This window comes from Triturus cristatus, chromosome 2_1 (genome assembly GCF_964204655.1).
Source record: "Triturus cristatus chromosome 2_1, aTriCri1.1, whole genome shotgun sequence".
In the NCBI taxonomy this organism is placed as follows: domain Eukaryota; kingdom Metazoa; phylum Chordata; class Amphibia; order Caudata; family Salamandridae; genus Triturus; species Triturus cristatus.
In genome coordinates this window covers 69,941,782-69,960,377 of record NC_140581.1, presented here as the reverse complement: position 1 = coordinate 69,960,377, position 18,596 = coordinate 69,941,782, and the positions used below count along the sequence as shown (strand labels likewise).

General features: G+C 48.6%; 2 protein-coding genes across 15 annotated transcripts in view; one reads left to right on the top strand and one right to left on the bottom strand.

Moving 5' to 3' along the window:
- LOC146863756 (uncharacterized) overlaps window positions 1–18,596 on the bottom strand; it is a 458,228-nt gene that overhangs the window by 302,297 nt on the left and 137,335 nt on the right. For all 8 annotated transcript variants that reach the window (XR_014969107.1, XR_014969104.1, XR_014969108.1 and 5 more), the window contains 3 exons: window positions 8,080–8,196; window positions 2,029–2,149; window positions 683–799 (listed from right to left, as the gene is read on the bottom strand). Coding sequence is in view for 5 of the 8 variants with exons in the window: in XM_085627926.1 (XP_085484052.1) it covers window positions 717–799; window positions 2,029–2,149; window positions 8,080–8,127 (252 nt within the window). In the remaining 3 variants the exon portion in view is untranslated. The remainder of the gene's footprint in view (window positions 1–682; window positions 800–2,028; window positions 2,150–8,079; window positions 8,197–18,596) is intronic.
- LOC146863757 (uncharacterized) overlaps window positions 1–18,596 on the top strand; it is a 240,416-nt gene that overhangs the window by 191,892 nt on the left and 29,928 nt on the right. For 2 of the 7 annotated variants that reach the window (XM_085627907.1, XM_085627913.1), the window contains 3 exons: window positions 1,330–1,397; window positions 2,680–2,747; window positions 8,727–8,794. The exons of 1 other annotated variant lie outside the window; for it this stretch is intronic. The gene's annotated coding sequence lies outside the window, so the exon portion shown is untranslated. The remainder of the gene's footprint in view (window positions 1–1,329; window positions 1,398–2,679; window positions 2,748–8,726; window positions 8,795–18,596) is intronic. 4 more of the 7 variants (XM_085627906.1, XM_085627911.1, XM_085627908.1 and 1 more) reach the window with 3 other exon arrangements.

Sequence of the window (18,596 nt, the reverse complement as noted above, 5' to 3'; positions counted from 1 at the left end):
GAACACCAGTGCACTGCCCTAAACCCCGAAACACCACCCATAGCAAGACCCACTACACTGCCCAAAAAACACTGCCCTAAACCCTGAAACACCACCCCCTGCATGACCCTCTACACTGCCCGAACAACACTGCTCTGCCCTAAACCCTAAAACACCACACCCAGCACATCACCCTACACTGCCCGAACACCTGTTACAGGTGCATTGTCCCATGCACGTCTCCTTCCCTGTCCACCTTGATTTGAACACATATCAGCAGAAACAGAGTAAATGGTAATATAACACTGGTATCTTGTAGAAGGCATCGTGTTAATGTATGGATTTCTTCCATTTCAAATCATGGAATACCATCCTGTTCATATATGTGTTTACTGTAAATTATGTTCATGTATTATGTCATGTTCTTAAATTGTGGCTCTATCATGCCATAAGTAATAGAATAATGTGCAGTTATTCTGTGCAAACCTTGGGCCTGAAAGACAGTTGGGCCACACCCAGGACCACACCCAGTAATCCCTGGGCCTGAAAGACAGTTGAAAGCCACACCCAGTTTGCCACAAACCCTGGGCCTGAAAGACAGTTGGGCCACACCCAGGACCACACCCAGCACCTGCTTAGGAGCCTATTTAAACCACTCCTCTTCACTGTTCAGTGCTTGGCCTCGTTGCTTCAACACACTTACCTGGCTCCAGCTGTTCCGATCGACATCTCCTGCTTCACAGCCTTGCATCAGCAATTTCCTGGCTTCCTGGTTCCGGGCTGAGTCTCCGGTCCGACGTCTTCTTCCGTGTCGTGTTCCCTGAAAAGAAGCGCACAGAGAAAACATGCTTTAAGGTATTTTTTGGAAGACAACTATCCAATGGTGAGTCTGCTTACATTAGAACTTGGAACATTGTTTTTAGAACTTGGAACATTGCTCTTTGAACTGCGCTAATTATCCGAACTATATTTCTTTGACAGAAGGAAAATACTTCATCTCAAGTGTTACAGCGAGTTTTCCCGTAGTGCCCTGAAACTATTGACATTTATAAAACAAAGAAGATTGTGCCTTTTTAAAAGTGTGAAAATAGTTATCGCAAAGCAAAGTTAGCCTTAAGAATCACAACAGCACAGATATGGTTTTGACTACTACTATTTTGTATGAAGTATTTTGTTCCTTTATGGCAGAAGGTTGTTTTGGCAGCATTTGAACTTCTGTGCACTCAAGTCATCTGATCCTAAGCTGGGCATATAAGGATTCAGGTACCTATGCTGATGAACATAACTAAATGCTATCATGATTGTTAAACTTATTTGACAGTATGTTAATGATTGTATTGTTTATTGCAGATTGCATAAATCGACAAGTAGATTGTTAGATCAACCCAAAATTCTGTTGAAACCTACGTAGTCTGTAGGTAAGAATTATTGGAGACTTTTGGTTACAAGTTTATGATAACTGTAAGAAGATACTGCCTCACAGATATACACATTGTTTATCTTCTGTGTTTTGTACTTAGGAGTCTAGTAGAAAACTCAAGCCACTATCCAGTTACATTCCTGTTTATTGTATACTGTGAATACAACACCACTGCTCTGCCCTAAACCCTAAAACACCACCCCTAGCACGTGCCCCTACAATGCCCGAACACCAGTGCACTGCTCTAAACTCTGAAACACCAGCTCCAGCAAGACCCCCAATCCTGCCCGAGCACCATCCTGTTCATATATGTGTTTACTGTAAATTATGTTCATGTATTATGTCATGTTCTTAAACTGTGGCTCTATCATGCCATAAATAATAGAATAATGTTTATTTATTCTGTGCAAACCTTGGGCCTGAAAGACAGTTGGGCCACACCCAGGACCACACCCAGTAATCCCTGGGCCTGAAAGACAGTTGAAAGCCACACCCAGTTTGCCATAAACCCTGGGCCTGAAAGACAGTTGGGCCACACCCAGGACCACACCCAGTACCTGCTTAGGAGACTATTTAAACCACTCCTCTTCACTATTCAGTGCTTGGCCTCGTTGCGTCAACACACTTACCTGGCTCCAGCTTTTCCTTCCGATTGACATCTCCTGCTTCACAGCCTTGCATCAGCCATTTCCTGGCTTCCTGGTTCCGGGCTGAGTCTCCGGTCCGACGTCTTCTTCCGTGTCGTGTTCCCTGAAAAGAGGCGCACAGAGAAAACATGCTTTAAGGTATATTTTGGAAGACAACTATCCAACGGTGAGCCTGCTTACATTAGAACTTGGAACATTGTTTTTAGAACTTGGTACATTGCTCTGTGAACTGCGCAAATTATCCGAACTATATTTCTTGGACAGAAGGAAAACACTTAATCTCAAGTGTTACGGCGAGTTTTCCCATAGTACCCAGAAACTATTGACATTTATAAAACAAAGAAGATTGTGCCTTTTTAAAAGTGTGAAAATAGTTATCGCAAAGCAAAGTTAGCCTTAAAAATCACAACAGCACAGATATGGTTTTGACTACTACTATTTTGTATGCAGTATTTTGTTCCTTTATGGCAGAAGGTTGTTTTGGCAGCATTTGAACTTCTGTGCACTCAAGGCATCTGATCCTAAGTTGGGCATATAAGGATTCAGGTACCTTTGCTGATGAACATAACTAAATGCTATCATGATTGTTAAACTTATTTGACAGTATGTTAATGATTGTATTGTTTATTGCAGATTGCATAAATCGACAAGCAGATTGTTAGATCAACCCAAAATTCTGTTGAAACCTACGTAGTCTGTAGGTAAGAATTATTGGAGACTTTTGGTTACAAGTTTATGATAACTGTAAGAAGATACTGCCTCACAGATATACACATTGTTTATCTTCTGTGTTTTGTACTTAGGAGTCTAGTAGAAAACTCAAGCCACTATCCAGTTACATTCCTGTTTATTGTATCCTGTGAATACTCAAGCCCCCTGAAGCCCTGGACCCCCTAAAAGAAGACCGCTGGAATCTTCTTGTTTCTCTTCTCTTGTCATCCCAACCCCTTTTCCCCCCTGGGACTACCGGACTGATCCTAAGTTATATCTTGGTATCACGCTGCTAGTTTCTAGAGGGATTGGGGACCTGTCCTCACATCGTCATCAAGGTGAAACAATCTGGTGCTCAGGTGAGTTCCTCGTAACAGAAGGCCAAGCCCACCAATTGTTTCATCTTGATAACGATTCAGTATGGAAGTCCCAGATCAAACAGCACAGTTAGCAGACATCATTAGAAAGTTACAAGAAGAAATGCAGCAAATAAAACAGGACAATCATACACTGAGAGAGGAATTATTAAAGAGTAGAGCAAGCTTCAAACAATGGAGAGAACCCGAAGAGACCGACCCTCGCCCAGTGATAGCGCCAACTAGATTTGGTCAAAGTCCTGTAGCAAAATATCCAGGTAACAGTGGTTACACCAAGTCCAGTTACCCAGGCTAACCATGAGCGTTTTTTAGGTGATACTTCCCAGTTTGCTTCATTCATGAGTCAGTGTCAGTTACATTTCTTATGTAAGCCGCAGGTTTTCCCGTCTGATACTGAGAAAATAGCATTCATTATTTCTTATCTAGGTGGTTTAGCCGCAAATTGGACAATACACTTAATAGAAAACGATGATCCCCTTTTACACAACTACACTCGGTTTAAAGATGCCATGTACCACCTCTTTGCACGTCATACGTTCATACAAGCTAGTGACAACAAACTTTTAAATCTGAGACAGTGTTCTAAGGACCTCATTACTTACATGACCACCATTAATCGCCTCTTATCTGAAACTCATTGGCCTGAAGGGAAACGTATTTCTCTTTTTTTTATAGAGGTTTAAGAGACGATCTAAAAGACTCTTTAGCCCATATTGTGAACTTACCTGATGATTACTCTGAATTCTTGGATTTGGTGGTAAAGCTAGATCACAGACTTGGAGAAAGAAAACACGACAAACCCCGATTTGACACAAGAATCATTTCAATCAAGCCTGAGAAAAAAGTTGTTGACGACAAATCAGAACCCATGCAAATAGGAGGTCTTAAAGGCCCATTGACTGCAGAAGAGAAAGATAGACGAAGAAAAGGAAATCTTTGTCTTCATTGTGGCAAAGCAGGGCACTTTGCTCGTGAGTGCCCAATAAAAACCCAAAAGAAAAAAGCGATAGGTAGTTCACTTCCAAATTCCATTGAGTCGGAAAACTAAATGTCTCAAAGGATGTAGAGATCGCTCCTTTGGGAAGTGATGACATCAAGATCTCTCAATATGCTACAAACACCATTAATCGTGTCCCTCGCCATATGACTATACGATACTGTTATTATTTCTGACCCACAATTTTAATTGATTCTGGTGCTACAGGGGACTTGTTTGACATAGCCCTGGCCAAAAAATTTGGCATCCAATCCATTCCAAAAGCAGAACCAGAGCCTGTAAGGGTAGTTGATGGCTCTGCCTTGTCCTCTGGTTTGATTCGTTTCCATACCCCGCCTTTGATACTTGTTGGAGAAAATGATCATACTGAGCAAACTACGTTTGACCTTATTGACACCCCTACATTTGGAGTCATTCTAGGAATTCCTTGGTTAGAATTGCACAATCCAAAGATTGATTGGGTCCAAAGGACTGTAACTTTGGATTCTGCTTTCTGTAGAACACATTGTTATAAAGAGACACAAGACCCCATCCATCCATTATATTGTGGTTCCACGCAGGAACAAATTGCTACTATACCAGAACAGTATAGAGACTTCTCTGCAGTATTCGACCCAGTTCAGGCCACGCAATTGCCACCCCACAGGGTGTATGATTGCAGAATAGATCTAGGGCCAGGGGCAGTTTTGCCTTGTAGTCGGATATATGCCCTAACGGACCCTGAGACGCAATATCTTAAAAAATATTTAGACGAATTGTTGCAACTAGGTTTTATTAGACACTCCACATCAACTGTCTCATCACCACCCTTTTTCGTGGCAAAAAAATCTGGAGATCTCCGCGCATGTATTGATTACCGCGCAGTAAATAAGGCTACGATAAAAAATCGTTATCCTTTGCCCCTGATCCCTGTATCGTTAAACCAAGTCAAGGGGTCCACCATTTATACTAAATTGGACTTGCGGGGGGCCTATCACCTCATCCACGTCAAACAAGGCGACGAGTGGAAAACTGCCTCCCGCACAAAATTTGGACTTTTCGAGTACACTGTAATGCCGTTCGGATTGTGTAATGCTCCGGCGGCATTCCAATATTTTATTAACGAAGTGCTACATGATTTTCTGGATGTTTGCGCCATCGTCTATATAGATGATATTTTAATTTACTCTAAGAATGAAGAAGAGCACATCCAACATGTGCGCGCCATCCTACAAAGACTGCATGAACATTCTCTATATGCTAAATTAGAAAAATGCATATTTCACACCAACACAGTAGAATTTTTGGGTTATTTCTTGTCCCCTGAAGGGATCACTATGGATCCAAAAAAGGTAGACACAATTCTTAATTGGCCATCTCCTAAATCAATAAAAAATATTCAACGAGTGTTGGGTTTCGCAAACTTTTACAGACGGTTTATTGCCCAATTTTCGGAAATTGTCTCACCTATAACCCAGTTATTGAAAAAAGGAAAAATGTTTTGCTGGACTGACAATGCTGAAGCTGCTTTCAAAAAATTAAAACAAGCATTCACCTCAGCCCCTATTCTGTGTCATCCAGATCCTGATCATCCATTCTTTGTGGAAGCGGATGCTTCCCAGACTGCTTTGGGAGGAGTTCTGTTACAAAAGAATCCTAACACAGGACACCTAAATCCAATAGCATACTACTCCAGCAAATTATTACAGGCAGAACAAAATTATACAATAGCAGAGCACGAACTGTTAGCTATTAAGGCTGTTTTCACTGAATGGAGACATCATCTTCTAGGGGCCAAACATACAATAACCATCTTCACAGATCATAAGAATCTCCAATTTTTTACGTCTGTTAAGGCCCTAACTCCCAGACAGATGAGATGGTTACTATTCTTTAGTGAGTTTGATTTTATTATGACCTATCGTCCTTGTAAATAACAATTGCTATCTGACACGCTGTCCAGAATTAGTGAAAAAGAAAATAAAGGAAATTCCACCACTGCACCTAGCATCATACACAAAAACAAGATAGTTGCCCTGACTCAGGTTGATTCGTTCTTTCAAGACATTAGGACAGCATCTCAAACAATTGATACACAAAAATGGTTACAAAACACCAGGAATTCCAAAACAAATGGCTATCTATTTCATAATAATAAGTTGTTTATTCCATTAAAAGAATTGAGACAACAAATCCTTGCCTGGCACCATGATTCAGGTTTAGCAGGACATTCAGGTTCACACAAGACGTTGGAGTTATGCACAAGAAACTTTTGGTGGGAAAACATTCTAGATGATGTCCGCGAATTTGTCAAAACATGTCCAACCTGTGCACGAAATAAAACCCAACATATTGCACCTGTGGGTTTGCTACATCCCTTACCCATTCCACCGGTACCCTGGCACACTATTAGCATGGATTTTGTCACTGACCTACCCAAAGTAAATAAATGCGCAACCATCCTGGTAATTGTAGACCTACTATCCAAAATGAGTCATTTTGTTCCACTCGCTAAATTACCCACAGCCGTGGAATTTAGTACTATTTTCCTAAATCATGTGGTAAGGTTGCATGGTCTGCCCAGTAAAATTATATCCGATCGAGACCCCAGTTTAACTCCAAATTCTGAAAAACCCTGTGTTCTCAATTAGGAATTGATGTGGCATTAAGTTCCGCTTTCCATCCACAAACCGATGGACAGGCTAAAAAAGTTAATCAGTACTTGGAGCAAAGTTTACGTTGTTTAACATCTACTCTGACGTCAAATTGGGAAGAAGCCCTCCCGTTAGCAGAGTTTGCATACAATAATAGTATTCATTCTGCACTAGGGTGTTCACCATTTTATTTATTAACTGGTCAGCATCCACGGTCCATTCCTTGCCGTATCCTTGCCATCCACGATAACTCTACCATCAGTCTAAGAGCGTCTCGATCAACTACATACCATGCAGGAGAAAGCTAAATTATGTCTTGCTAAGCATAAAATACAGTCCAAAGTCCAAGCAGATAAACATAGGTCACCCGAGCCTGTGTACTAAGTAGGAGACCTAGTCTGGTTGTCCACGTGAAATATACAATTAGAAGGTCCTAGAAAATGACAGCCCAGATTTATTGGACCATTCCCAGTGAACCAGGTTATAAACCCAGTCACCATACAATTACAGTTACCAGATGATCTCACAATTCATCCCACTTTTCATGTGTCCCTAGTGAAACAACACCATCCCTTAACAAGGAAAGATACCCCTCCACCTCCAATTATCATAAATAATCATCCAGAATTTGAGATTCGGTGTATCCTTGATTCAAAAAGAATACAGGGAAAGTTACATTATCTTATTGATTGGAAGGGTTATGATGCCTCTGAACGATCATGGGAACCCGCTTCTCATGTACATGCTGAGAGACTAATCAGACGGTTTCATGCCCTCCATCCTGATAAACCACGTCCCGATAGGCGGCCTTTGCGGGGGGGAACTGTCACTGGTGCATTGTCCTATGCACGTCTCCTTCCCTGTCCACCTTGATTTGAACACATATCAGCAGAAACAGAGTAAATGGTAATATAACACTGGTATCTTGTAGAAGGCATTGTGTTAATGTATGGAGTTCTTCCATTTCAAATCATGGAATACCATCCTGTTCATATATGTGTTTACTGTAAATTATGTTCATGTATTATGTCATGTTCTTAAATTGTGGCTCTATCATGCCATAAGTAATAGAATAATGTGCAGTTATTCTGTGCAAACCTTGGGCCTGAAAGACAGTTGGGCCACACCCAGGAACACACCCAGTAATCCCTGGGCCTGAAAGACAGTTGAAAGCCACACCCAGTTTGCCACAAACCCTGGGCCTGAAAGACAGTTGGGCCACACCCAGGACCACACCCAGCACATGCTTAGGAGCCTATTTAAACCACTCCTCTTCACTATTCAGTGCTTGGCCTCGTTGCTTCAACACACTTACCTGGCTCCAGCTTTTCCGATCGACATCTCCTGCTTCACAGCCTTGCATCAGCAATTTCCTGGCTTCCTGGTTCCGGGCTGAGTCTCCGGTCCGACGTCTTCTTCCGTGTCGTGTTCCCTGAAAAAAAGCGCACAGAGAAAACATGCTTTAAGGTATTTTTTGGAAGACAACTATCCAATGGTGAGTCTGCTTACATTAGAACTTGGAACATTGTTTTTAGAACTTGGAACATTGCTCTTTGAACTGCGCTAATTATCCGAACTATATTTCTTGGACAGAAGGAAAACACTTCATCTCAAGTGTTACGGCGAGTTTTCCCGTAGTACCCTGAAACTATTGACATTTATAAAACAAAGAAGATTGTGCCTTTTTAAAAGTGTGAAAATAGTTATCGCAAAGCAAAGTTAGCCTTAAGAATCACAACAGCACAGATATGGTTTTGACTACTACTATTTTGTATGAAGTATTTTGTTCCTTTATGGCAGAAGGTTGTTTTGGCAGCATTTGAACTTCTGTGCACTCAAGTCATCTGATCCTAAGCTGGGCATATAAGGATTCAGGTACCTATGCTGATGAACATAACTAAATGCTATCATGATTGTTAAACTTATTTGACAGTATATTAATGATTGTATTGTTTATTGCAGATTGCATAAATCGACAAGTAGATTGTTAGATCAACCCAAAATTCTGTTGAAACCTACGTAGTCTGTAGGTAAGAATTATTGGAGACTTTTGGTTACAAGTTTATGATAACTGTAAGAAGATACTGCCTCACAGATATACACATTGTTTATCTTCTGTGTTTTGTACTTAGGAGTCTAGTAGAAAACTCTAGCCACTATCCAGTTACATTCCTGTTTATTGTATACTGTGAATACAACACCACTGCTCTGCCCTAAACCCTAAAACACCACCCCTAGCACGTGCCCCTACAATGCCCGAACACCACTGCACTGTGCTAAACTCTGAAACACCAGCTCCAGCAAGACCCCCAATCCTGCCCGAGCACCACTGCACTGCCCTAAACCCTGAAACATCAGTCCCAGCATGAACCCCTACACTTCCCAAACACCACTGCACAGCCCTAAACCCTGAAACACCAGCCCCAGCACGACCCCCTACACTGCCCAAACACCACTGCACAGCCCTAACCCCTGAAACACCACCCCCAGCGAGACCCCTACACGGCCCGATCATCAATGCACTGCCCACATTCTGAAACGTCACCCCCAGCAAGATGCCTTACACTGTCCGAACACCACTGCTCTAAACCCTGAAACACCACCCCCTGTACGACCCCCTACACTGCCCGAACACCACTGCCCTAAACCCTGAAACACCACACCCTGCATGACCCCTACACTGCCTGAACACACGGCTCTTCTCTAAACCCTAAAACACTTTCCCGCAGCACGTCCCCTACACTCCCCGAACACCACTGCTGTACCCTAAACCGTGAAACACCACCCCTAGCACGACCCCAACACTGCCCAAAAACCACTGCTCTACCCTAAACCCTGAAACACCACCCCCAGCACGACCCCTACACTGCCCGAACAGCAGTGCTCTGCCCTAAACCCTGATACAAAACCCCCAGCAAGCCCCCCTACACTGCCTGAAAAACACTACAATGCCTTAAATCCTGAAACACTACCCCCAGCACGACCCCCTGCGCTGCCCGAACACCACTGCACTGCCCCAAACCCTGAAACACCACCCCCCTCACAACCCCCTACAATGACCGAACACCCCTGCACTGCCCTAAACCCTGAAACACCAGCCCTAGCAAGACCCCCTATTCTGCCCTAACACCACTGCACTGCCCTAAACACTGAAACACCAGCCCCAGCAAGACCCCCTACACTGCCTGAAAACCACTGCACTGTCTTAAACCCTGAAACACCAGCCGCAGCAAGACCCCCTACACTGCCCAAAAACCACTGCACTGCCCTAAACCCTAAAACACCACCCCCAGCACATCACCCTACACTGCCCGAACACCACTGCCCTAAACCCTAAAACACCATCCCCAGCACGACCCCCTACACTGCCCGAACACCACTGCACTGCCCTAAACCCTGAAACACCAGCTCCAGCAAGGCCCCCTATCCTGCCAGAGCACCACTGCACTGCCCTAAACCCTGAAACATCAGTCCCAGCATGAACCCCTACACTTCCCAAACACCCCTGCACTGCCCTAAACCCTGAAACACCAGCCCCAGCATGACCCCCTACACTGCCCAAACACCACTGCACTGCCCTAACCCCTGAAACACCACCCCCAGCGAGACCCCTACACGGCCCGATCATCACTGCACTGCCCTAAACACTGAAACGCCACCCCCAGCAAGACGACTTACACTGTCCGAACACCACTGCACTAAACCCTGAAACACCACCCCCTGCACGACCCCCTACACTGTCCGAACACCGCTGCACTGCCCTAAACCCTAAAACACTTTCCCCCAGCACGTCCCCTACACTGCCCAAACACCACTGCTCTGTCCTAAACCCTGAAACACCACCCCAGCATGACCTCTACACTGCCCAAAAACCACTGCTCTACCCTAAACCCTGAAACACCACCCCCAGCACGACCCCTACACTGCCCGAACACCTGTGCTCTGCCCTAAACCCTGAAACAAAACACCCAGCAAGCCCCCCAACACTGCCCGAAAAACACTGCGATGCCTTAAATCCTGAAACACTACCCCCAGCACGACCCCCTACACTGACCAAACACCACTGCATTGCCCTAAACCCTGAAACACCAGCCCCAGCACGACCCCTACACTGCCCGAACAGCAGTGCTCTGCCCTAAACCCTGATACAAAACCCCCAGCAAGCCCCCCTACACTGCCTGAAAAACACTACAATGCCTTAAATCCTGAAACACTACCCCCAGCACGACCCCCTGCGCTGCCCGAACACCACTGCACTGCCCCAAACCCTGAAACACCACCCCCCTAACAACCCCCTACAATGACCGAACACCCCTGCACTGCCCTAAACCCTGAAACACCAGCCCTAGCAAGACCCCCTATTCTGCCCTAACACCACTGCACTGCCCTAAACACTGAAACACCAGCCCCAGCAAGACCCCCTACACTGCCTGAAAACCACTGCACTGTCTTAAACCCTGAAACACCAGCCGCAGCAAGACCCCCTACACTGCCCAAAAACCACTGCACTGCCCTAAACCCTAAAACACCACCCCCAGCACATCACCCTACACTGCCCGAACACCACTGCCCTAAACCCTAAAACACCATCCCCAGCACGACCCCCTACACTGCCCGAACACCACTGCACTGCCCTAAACCCTGAAACACCAGCTCCAGCAAGGCCCCCTATCCTGCCAGAGCACCACTGCACTGCCCTAAACCCTGAAACATCAGTCCCAGCATGAACCCCTACACTTCCCAAACACCCCTGCACTGCCCTAAACCCTGAAACACCAGCCCCAGCATGACCCCCTACACTGCCCAAACACCACTGCACTGCCCTAACCCCTGAAACACCACCCCCAGCGAGACCCCTACACGGCCCGATCATCACTGCACTGCCCTAAACACTGAAACGCCACCCCCAGCAAGACGACTTACACTGTCCGAACACCACTGCACTAAACCCTGAAACACCACCCCCTGCACGACCCCCTACACTGTCCGAACACCGCTGCACTGCCCTAAACCCTAAAACACTTTCCCCCAGCACGTCCCCTACACTGCCCAAACACCACTGCTCTGTCCTAAACCCTGAAACACCACCCCAGCATGACCTCTACACTGCCCAAAAACCACTGCTCTACCCTAAACCCTGAAACACCACCCCCAGCACGACCCCTACACTGCCCGAACACCTGTGCTCTGCCCTAAACCCTGAAACAAAACACCCAGCAAGCCCCCCAACACTGCCCGAAAAACACTGCGATGCCTTAAATCCTGAAACACTACCCCCAGCACGACCCCCTACACTGACCAAACACCACTGCATTGCCCTAAACCCTGAAACACCAGCCCCAGCACGACCCCCTACTCTGCCTGAACACCACTGCACTGCCCTAAACACTGAAACACCAGCCCCAGCAAGACCCCCTACACTGCCTGAAAACCACTGCACTGTCTTAAACCCTGAAACACCAGCCGCAGCAAGACCCCCTACACTGCCCAAAAACCACTGCACTAAACCCTGAAACACCACCCCTACCAAGACATCCTACACTTCCCGAACAGCTCTGCACTGCCCTAAACCCTGAAACACCACCCCCTGCACGACCCCCTACACTCCCCGAACAACACTGCACTGCCCTAAACCCTGGAACACCACCCCCATCAAGACCCCCTACACTGCCTGAACACCACTGCACTGCTCGAAACCCTGAAACACAACCCCCTGCACGACCCCCTACACTGCCCGAACACCACTGCACTGCTCTAAACCCTGAAACACCAGCCCCAGCACGACCCCCTACACTGCCCGAACACCACTGCACTGCCCGAAACCATGAAACACCACCCCCTGCATGAACCCCTATACTGCCCGAACTCCACTGTACTGCTCTAAACCCTGAAACACCAGCCCCCGTATGACCCCCTACACTGCCCAAACACCACTGCTCTGCCCTAAACCCTGAAACACCACCCCTGGCATGTCCACCTACACTTCCCGAAAACCACTGCTCTGCCCTAAATCCTGAAACACCACCCCAGCACGACCAACCTACACTGCCTGAACACCACTGCACTGCCCTAAACCATGAAACACCAGCCCCAGCACGACCCCCTACAGTGCCTGAACACCACTGCACTGCCCTAAACCATGAAACACCACCCCCTGCACAACCCCCTACACTGCCCTAACACCACTGCTCTGCCCTAAACCCTGAAACACCACCCCCGGCATGTCCCCCTACACTTCCCGAACACAACTGCTCTGCCCTAAACCCTGAAACACCACCCCAGCACGACCAACCTACACTGCCCGAACACCACTGCACTGCCCTAAAACTGAAACACCACCCCAGCAAGACCCCCTACACTGCCCGAATAACACTGCACTGCCTTAAACCCTGAAACACCACCCCCAGCAACACCCCCTACACTGCTCGAACATCACTGCCCTAAGCCCTGAAACCCCACCCCCAGCATGACCCCCTGAACTGCCCGAACACCACTGCACTGCCCTAAAACTGAAACAACACACCCAGCAACACCCACTATACTGCCCAAACACCACTGCACTGCCCAAAACCCTGAAACACAAACCCCAGCAAGACCCCTGCACTACCCGAACACCACTGCCCTAAACCCTGAAACACCACCCACAGCACGACCCCCTACACTGCCTGAACACCACTGCACTGCCCTAAACCCTGAAACACCACCCCAACACGTCCCCTACACTGCTCAAACACCACTGCTCTACCCTAAACCCTGAAATACCACCCCAGCACAACCACCTACACTGTCCGAACACCACAGCACTGCCATAAACCCTGAAACACCACCCCCAGCATGACCCCTACACTACCCGAAAACCACTAAACTGCCCTAAACCCTGAAACACCACCCCCAAGCCCAAACCCCTACACTGCCCGAACACCACTGCACTGCCCTAAACCCTAAAACTTCACCCCCAGCACAACCCCCTACACTGCCCGAACACCACTGGACTGCACTAAACCCTGAAACACCACCCCTGGCATGACACCCTAAACTGCCCGAACACAACTGCACTGCCCTAAACCATGAAACTCCACCCCTGGCACGACACCCTACACTGCCCGAACACCAATGCACTGCCCTAAACCATGAAACACCCGCCCTGGCACGGCCCCCTACACTGCCCAAACAACACCACACTGCCCTAAACCATGAAACACCAGCCCCGGCACGACGCCCTACTTTTCCCAAACACCACTGCACTGCGCTAAACCTTGAAACACCAGCCCCGGCACAACCTCCAACTCTGCCCGAACATAATTGCACTTCCCTAAACCCTGAAACACCAACACCGGCATGACCCCCTACACTGCCCAAACTGCACTGCACTGCCCTAAACCCTGAAACACCAGCCCCCGCATGACCCCGTTTACTGCCCGAACACCATTGCACTGCCCTAAACCCTGAAACACCACCACCAGCAAAACCCCCTTCACTGCCCAAACACCACTGCACTGCCCTAAACCCTGAAACACCACCCCAAGTAAGACCCCCTACCCTGCTCAAACACTACTGCACTAAACCCTGAAACACCACCCCCTGCACGACCCCCTACACTGCCCGAACACCACTGATCTGCTCTAAACCCTGAAACATCACCCCCAGCATGAACCCCTACACTGCCCGAACACCACTGCTCTGCCCTAAACCCTGAAACACCACCCCCAGCACGTCCACCCTACAAAGCCCGAACACCAATGCTCTGTCCTAAACCATGAAACACCACCCCAGCACGACCAACCTACACTGCCCGACCACCACTGCACTGCCCTAAAACTGAAACACCACCCCCAGCAAGACCCCCTACACTGCCCGAACACCACTGCACTGCCCTAATCCCTGAAAAAGCACCCCCAGCAAGACCCCTACACTGCCCAAACACCACTGCCCTAAACCCTGAAACACCACCCCCAGCACGACCCCCTACACTGCCCGAACACCTCTGCATTGCTCTAATACCGAAACATCAACCCCTGCAAGAACCCCTACACTGCCCGAATACCACTGCACTGCCCTAAACCCTGAAACATCAGCCCGAGCAAGACCCCCTACACTGCCCTAAACGCTGAAACACCACCCCCAGCACGACCACCTACTCTGCCCGAACACCACTGCACTGCCCTAAAACTGAAACACCACCGCCAGCAAGACCCCTACACTGCCCAAACACCACTGCACTGCCCAAAACCCTGAAACACAAACCCCAGCAAGACCTCCTACACTGCCCAAACACCACTGCCCTAAACCTTGAAACACCACCCACAGCACCGCCCCTACACTGACTGAACACCACTGCACTGCCCTAAAACCTGAAACACCACCCCAGCACGTCTTCCTACACTGCTCGAACACCACTGCTCTGCCCTATACCCTGAAACACCACCACAGCACGAACACCTACACTGCCCGAACACCACTGAACTGCCATAAACCCTTAAACACCACCCCCAGCACGACCCCCTACACTGCCCGAATACCACTACACTGCCCTAAACCCTGAAACACCACCCCCAGCACGACCCCCTACACTGCCTGAAAACCACTGCACTGCCCTAAATCCTGAAACACCACCCCCCGGCACGGCGCCCTACACTGCCCGAACACTACTTCACTGCCCTAAACCATGAAACACCAGCCCTGGCACGACCCCCTACAGTGCCTGAACAACATTTCACTGCCCTAAACCATGAAACACCTGCCTCGGCACGACCCCCTACTCTGCCCAAACACTACTGCACTGCCCTAAACCCTGAAACACCAGCCCCAGCATGACCCCCTACTCTGCCCGAACACAACTGCACTGCCCTAAACCCTGAAACACCAGCCCCAACCCGACCCCCTACACTGCCCGAATACCACTGCACTGCCCTAAACCCTGAAAAACCACCCACAGCAAGACCCCTACACTGCCCAAACACCACTGCACTGCCCTAAACCCTGAAACACCACCCTCAGCAAGACCCCCTATACTGCCCAAACACTACTGCACTAAACCCTGAAACACCATCCCTGCACGACCCCCTACACTGCCCGAACACAACTGCACTGCTCTAAACCCTGAAACACCACCCCCAGCACAACCCCCTACACTGCCCGAAAACCACTGCTCTGCCTTAAACCCTGAAACACCACCCCCAGCACATCCCCCTACGCTGCCGGAACACCACTGCTCTGCCCTAAACCCTGAAACACCAACCCAGCACGACCAACCTACACTGCCCGACCACCACTGCACTGTCCTAAAACTGAAACACCACCCCAAGCAAAACCACCTACACTGCCGGAACACCACTGCACTGCCCTAACCCTAAAAAAGCACTCCCAGCAAGACCCCCTACACTGTCCAAACACCACTGCCCTAAACCCTGAAAAAGCACCCCCAGCAAGACCCCCTACACAGCCCAAACACCACTGCACTGCCCTAAACCATGAAACACCACCCCCAGAGAGACCCCCTACACTGCCCAAACACTACTGCTCTAAACCCTGAAACACCACCTCTGCACGACCCCCTACACTGCCCGAACACCACTGCACTGCTCTAAACCCTGAAACATCACCCCCAGCCCGACCCCCTACACTGCCCGAAAACCACTGCTCTGCCCTAAACCCTGAAACACCACCCCCAGTACGTCCCCCTACACTGCCTGAACACCACTGCTCTGCCCTGAACCCTGAAACACCACCCCAGCACGATCAACCTACACCGCCCGAACACCACTACGCCACTGAAGTCAAGCTATCCTGGCTGAAGAGGGGTGAAACCCTGAAACCGGTCCTAGGATGCTTGATTCCGGTCCAGGGAAGTCATGGCTTGGCAGTTCGGGTTGGACTGTTCCCACAAGGCACAGGGTCAAGACTGATTTGCATATGGCCATGTCTGAACTGGGGTGGCGTGGTGAGCAAAATAACGATGGATTAAACCCAGATCTGTGAATGGGGGTGAATGTTTTGCCAATGTGCAACATTCCGTCCATCATCTTGTGTGTTTTGCTGTTCGCCCTATGTGGGAAGGTTATGCCCAGATGTGGGTCCCTTCCTCACTACGCCACTGGACTCAAGCTATCCTGGCTGAAGAGGGGTGAAACCCGGAAACCAGTCCTAGTATGCTTGATTCCGGAATAGGGAAGACATGGCTTGGCAGTTCGGGTTGGACTGTTCCCATGAGGCACAGGGTCAAGACTGATTTGCATATGGCCATGTCTGAACTGGGGTGGCAGAGTGGGCTAAAGAACGGTGATGGATTAAACACAGATCAGTTGACTGGGGGTGAGTGCTTGCAATGTTCAACACTCCGTCCATCATTTCCTTTGGTTTTGCTTTGTTCGCCATAAGTTGGCAGGGTATGCTCAGACGTGAGTCCCTTGCTCACTTTGCCTCTGGATTCAAGATAGCCTGGCTGAAGACGGCTAAAATGCCAGAAACCGGTGCTAGGAAGCTTGTTTCCGGTCCAGGAAAGACATGGCTTGGCAGTTCGGGCTGGACTGTTCCCACGAGGCACAGGTTCAGACTGATTTGCATATGGCCAGGTCTGAACTTGGGTGGCAGATTGGGCTAAAGAACGGTGATGGATTAAACCCAGATCAGTTGACTGGGGGTGAGTGCTTGCAATGTTCAACACTCCGTCCATCATTTCCTTTGGTTTCGCTTTGTTCGCCATAAGTTGGCAGGGTATGCTCAGACGTGAGTCCCTTGCTCACTTTGCCACTGGATTCAAGCAAACCTGGCTGAAGACGGCCGAAATGCTAGAAACCGGTCCTAGGAAGCTTGTTTCCGGTCCAGGGAAGACATGGCTTGGCATTTTGTGCTGGACTGTTCCCATGAGTCCCAGGGTCAGACTGATTTGCATATGGCCATGTTTGAACTGGGGTGGCAGAGTGGGCTAAAGAACGGTGATGAATTAAACCCAGGTCAGTTGACTGGGGGTGAGTACTTGCAATGTTCAACACTCCGTCCATCATTTCCTTTGGTTTTCCTTTGTTCGCTATAAGTTGGCAGGGATGCTCAGACGTGAGTCCCTTGCTCACTTTGCCACTGGATTCAAGCAAGCCTGGCTGAAGACGGCTGAAATGCCAGAAACCGGTCCTAGGAAGCTTGTTTCCGGTCCAGGGAAGACATGGCTTGGCAGTTCGGGCTGGACTGTTCCCATGAGGCACAGGGTCAGACTGATTTGCATATGGGAATGTCTGAACTGGGGTGGCAGAGTGGGCTAAAGAACGGTGATGGATTAAACCCAGATCAGTTGACTGGGGGTGAGTGCTTGCAATGTTCAACACTCCGTCCATCATTTCCTTTGGTTTTGCTTTGTTTGCCTTAAGTTGGCAGTGTATGCTCAGACGTGAGTCCCTTGCTCACTTTGCCACTGGATTCAAGCAAGCCTGGCTGAAGACGGCTGAAATGCCAGAAACAGGTCCTAGGAAACTTGTTTACGGTCCAGGGAAGACATGGCTTGGCAGTTCGGGCTGGACTGTTCCCATAAGGCACAGGGTCAGACTGATTTGCATATGGCCATGTCTGGACTGGGGTGGCAGAGTGGGCTAAAGAACGGTGATGAATTAAACCCAGATCAGTTGACTGGGGGTGAGTGCTTGCAATGTTCAACACTCCGTCCATCATTTCCTTTGGTTTTGGACTGTTCCCATGAGGCACAGGGTCAAGACTGATTTGCATATGGCCATGTCTGAACTGGGGTGGCTTGGTGAGCAAAATTACGATGGACTAAATCCAGATCTGTGACTGGGGGAGAATGTTTTGCCAATGTGCAACATTCCGTCCATAATCTTGTGTGTT